The following is a 3,875-nucleotide window of genomic DNA, read 5'->3' as shown; positions in this document are numbered from 1 at the left end:
GCTTAGTTTTCTATATCTTATGTGGGTTTTGTTCAATTGATCCATCATTGACTCCTTTTCTGTATAATTCATTTTTTAGTAGTGTTGCGTTTTGATTACTTTCCAATTTCTTTCACTATACTTTAATTAGTTACTGAGTGGTTTTCCTGAGAATCATAATTAACATATATATTTTTTGAGACAGAGTCTCAAGCTGTAGCTCTGGGTAGATGCCGTGGTGTCATAGCTCACAGCAACCTCCAACTCTTGTGCTCAAGTGATCCTCATGCCTCAGTTTTTCTATTTTCAGTAAAGACAGAATCTCACTTTTGCTCAAGCTGGTCTCGAACACATGAGCTCAAGCAATCCACCCACCTCAGCCTCCCAGACTGCTAGGATTACAGATGTGAGCCATCCTGCCCAGCCACAATTAACATACTAATATTGGTCTAGTTCAAATTACTATCAAATTAGTTTCAGTAGTATACATAAGACCCTGAGAGGTTGCCGTCACGTAGTGCGTAGATAAGTCATCCCGCGTGCATAGAAAAGTCATTGCGCATGCGTAGATAAGTCATCGCGCGCGTGTGCGCGCGCACACGCGTAGTTAAGTTATTGCGTACACAGGCACTCCTAGTAGAGGCCTGCCGGAAGCCAAGATGGCGCCTGTGTGGTGTTCAGGCCACGGTTGGCGCCTTATCGGTGTCTAAACAGAGTGTTTTGGAAGGGACTGAGGCAAATGCCTTCTCTGCCACCATGGCCCGGCATCGGAATGTCCGTGGCTATAACTACCATGAAGATTTTGAAGATGATCTCTATGGCCAGTCTGTAGAGGATGATTATTGTATTTCTCCATCAACAGCTCAACTTTATTCATGCCTTGATCACATGAGAGAGGTACTTGGTGATGCTGTGCCAGATCAAATACTGATTGAAGCAGTTCTGAAGAACAAGTTTGATGTGCAGAAGGCTTTGTCCATGGTTCTGAAACAAGATAATGTGCAGAATTTGAAGGACAAGAGTGAGGAAACAGTATCTACAAGAAGGATAGAAAAGGGAGTCTTATTTTCTTCCTCTGACATTTCAGCCGATAAGATTCAAAGTTCTTATCCTCAATCAGCAAATCATTTGGATTGCAACAGGAAACCCTTTGATTTTTCTAGCTCAGTAGCAAAATATGGATGTCATAATTCATCAGTTCCGAGTCACTATTTACATCATAGAAAAAAGAAACGTAACAGACCTAAAAGTGAAAAGAAACTAGAATCACGTAAGTTAACAAAAGACTTTTCACTAGCTGACTTAATTCATGATATACCAAGAGATTCTTGTAAAAGTCAGAGATCAGTCAGATTATCACCCACAGATAGTCTGGGAACTCTACTTTCAAAGGACCTAGATGCTGATTTGTTAAGACCTCATGCATCTGAATGTGTTTCCAAAGATGATTCTGCATTCAAAGAAATACCAGATTTAAAGTCCTTAATGATAAAGAGCACAAGACCGAATAATTCTTTATTTGTTCAAAATAATTCACTATCTGATTTCCAAAGCATTCCAGTACAAAACAGCTTAGGAAGTTCAAATAATTCTTTGCACTTAACTAGCTCATTGGAAAATACAACTCTTGATAATTTAAATGCTAGTAAAAAGACTGAAATTGGAAGTGTTTCTTTAGGTGAACAAAATGCCAAGAATTACATTTTAAATAATGACAACTTGCAGTTTTTTCATCGTGAAAACCCATCCCTAGCTGAACTGTTTCAGGACCACAAAGAAAACAATCTAAGCCAATGCTTCACTTTATCTGATCTTTGTAACCAGTCATCTGCCAGTTTTACAGATTTAAGTTTGGGATCCTTTCCCCTGTCACACCTGGCAAATTGGTCTCAGTCTTCAGATGGAGTATCAGAATTAACAGGATCTCTGTCATCTTTGGCATTTCATAAAGCTTCTCCCACAAGAGACCTTGAGAATGTGTCACTTTCTGATTTGATTGCAGAAACAATTGCTGTAGACAACGCTCCGATTAGGAAAGATTCCTTTGAGCTCAGTTTATCTGAAATGAAGTCTTCTGGAATAGATTCAGATATTGATCTTAGTGTCCTTATAAAAACCACAGATTTTGCCCCAAAGCCTTTAGTAAACCAATCAGTTGCTCCACCATCAGGAACTAAAGTTTCAGGTTCAAAGTTAGGGAAAAAATTCAATTTTCCTAAGGATAATAAGAAAAACAATAAAGGCCCTTTGACTAGGAAACCACCTTTTTCTCTCTCTTGGACCAAGACCCTTGCTGCTAGACCTTCAGCTTTTGCTTCAACTTTGTGTCTTCGTTACCCACCGAAAAGCTGCAAGCGACGCACCTTTGACCTGTATAAGACTTTCCTTTATAGTAGACAAGTTCAAGACATAAAGGACAAAGAAATAAGTCCTCTTGCAGCAATAACACCATTTGACTTCAAATCACCATCTCCTGATGACATTGTAAAAGCTAACCAAAAGAAAACATTTATTAAAGAATACTAACAAAAGGAAAACTTCACTGTTGTAGAGCTTTTTATTTTTAATTTAATGTCTTTATACGATCACTATATTATGGGATTCAGGTTGCGATTTTTATATTAAAATTGTCTTAAGTCGATTAATAACAATTGATTTAGTTGGTATGTATTTTTGCACTATTTTTTTTTACAATCTTCTTTTAGTGATAACTGATACTTGATAGTCTATGATGAGTATATGTTTACAAAGTGCATATGAAAAATTGATATTGTGAAATCAACCCTCAGATAATTTTATTTAAAGCATTCAACTTTGTAAGTTTTTATGATGAGATTTTTTTCTATGAAACATTTTTGTTCTTTGTTCTTAAACCAATATACCAGGACTTGCGATTATTATAGTTCAGTGTGAAGATTATTCTTATGATATGTGGCATAGGATAGCTGAGATGTAATGTAGCCTTGATATCATTCCTAGTTTCATTATTTTTCTGCAGGTAAATACTAAAATTTTTCTATTAGAAAATTTTAAAATTCCAGACTTTTGAGAGTATTATGGAAGCTATTGCAATACATTTTTAATGCTGATATAATAAAAATATTTTAAGGGACCATGTCAATATAGAAGTTGGATTAATACATGAATTATTTTTATACATTTTCAAAGCCATGTCCTAAATGTACCCTTTAAGATAAATATATAGAAAGTAAAAAAAAAAAAGTATAGATGGATTTGTAAGTATAATATGTATACCCAAAATATGTACAACTATTATATGACAATTAAAAAAAAAAGAAGAGCTAGAAACATCATACTACCTGATTTTAGATGCATTACAAAGCTACAGCAATCAAAACAGTGTGGTACTGGCATAAAGGCAGACCAATAAAACAGAATAAAGTCTAGAAATAAATACACATATATACAGTCAACTGATCTTCAACCACAGTGCCAAGAATACACAAAGGGAAAGAATAGTCTCTTCAATAAACAGTGCTGGGATAACTTATTACCCACATGTAAAAAAATAAACTTGGACCCTGGTCTTATACCACATACTAAAATCAATTCAAAATGGATTAAATATTCAAACATAAGACCTGAAACTATAAAATCCCTACAAAATAATAAACAGGAAAAGCTTCATGACATTGGTCTTGGTAATAATTTCACAAATATGGGCTTGGCACCTGTAGCTCAGTAGTTAGGGCTCTGGCCACATACACAGGGGCTGGTGGGTTTGAATTTGGCCAGGGCCTGCTAAACAACAATGACAATTATAACAGAAAAGTAGCCAGGCATTGTTGCAGGTAGTCCTAGCTACTTGGGAGGCTGAGGCAAGAGAATCACTTGAGTCCAAGAATTTGAGGTTGCTGTGAGGTATGATCCACGGC

The 3,875-nt window shown here is 36.1% G+C and overlaps 1 protein-coding gene across 1 annotated transcript; it reads left to right on the top strand.

Moving 5' to 3' along the window:
• The first annotated feature begins 735 nt into the window (after positions 1-735).
• Positions 736-2,505, top strand: LOC100951839. The gene has a single exon (XM_003801902.1). The coding sequence runs from the start codon at positions 736-738 to the stop codon at positions 2,503-2,505; it is 1,770 nt and encodes a 589-aa protein (XP_003801950.1).
• The last annotated feature ends 1,370 nt before the right edge of the window (positions 2,506-3,875 follow it).

The sequence above is a fragment of the Otolemur garnettii genome, unplaced genomic scaffold (assembly GCF_000181295.1).
Source record: "Otolemur garnettii isolate 467f Iridium unplaced genomic scaffold, OtoGar3 scaffold00224, whole genome shotgun sequence".
NCBI classification, from domain to species: Eukaryota; Metazoa; Chordata; class Mammalia; order Primates; family Galagidae; genus Otolemur; species Otolemur garnettii.
Note: the sequence above shows the minus strand (reverse complement) of the source record. Positions and strands in the feature narration are given on the sequence as shown.

Bases quoted from the DNA above. Each gene is read 5' to 3' on its own strand.
- LOC100951839 (XM_003801902.1), top strand. From the start codon at position 736: ATGGCCCGGCATCGGAATGTCCGTGGCTATAACTACCATGAAGATTTT.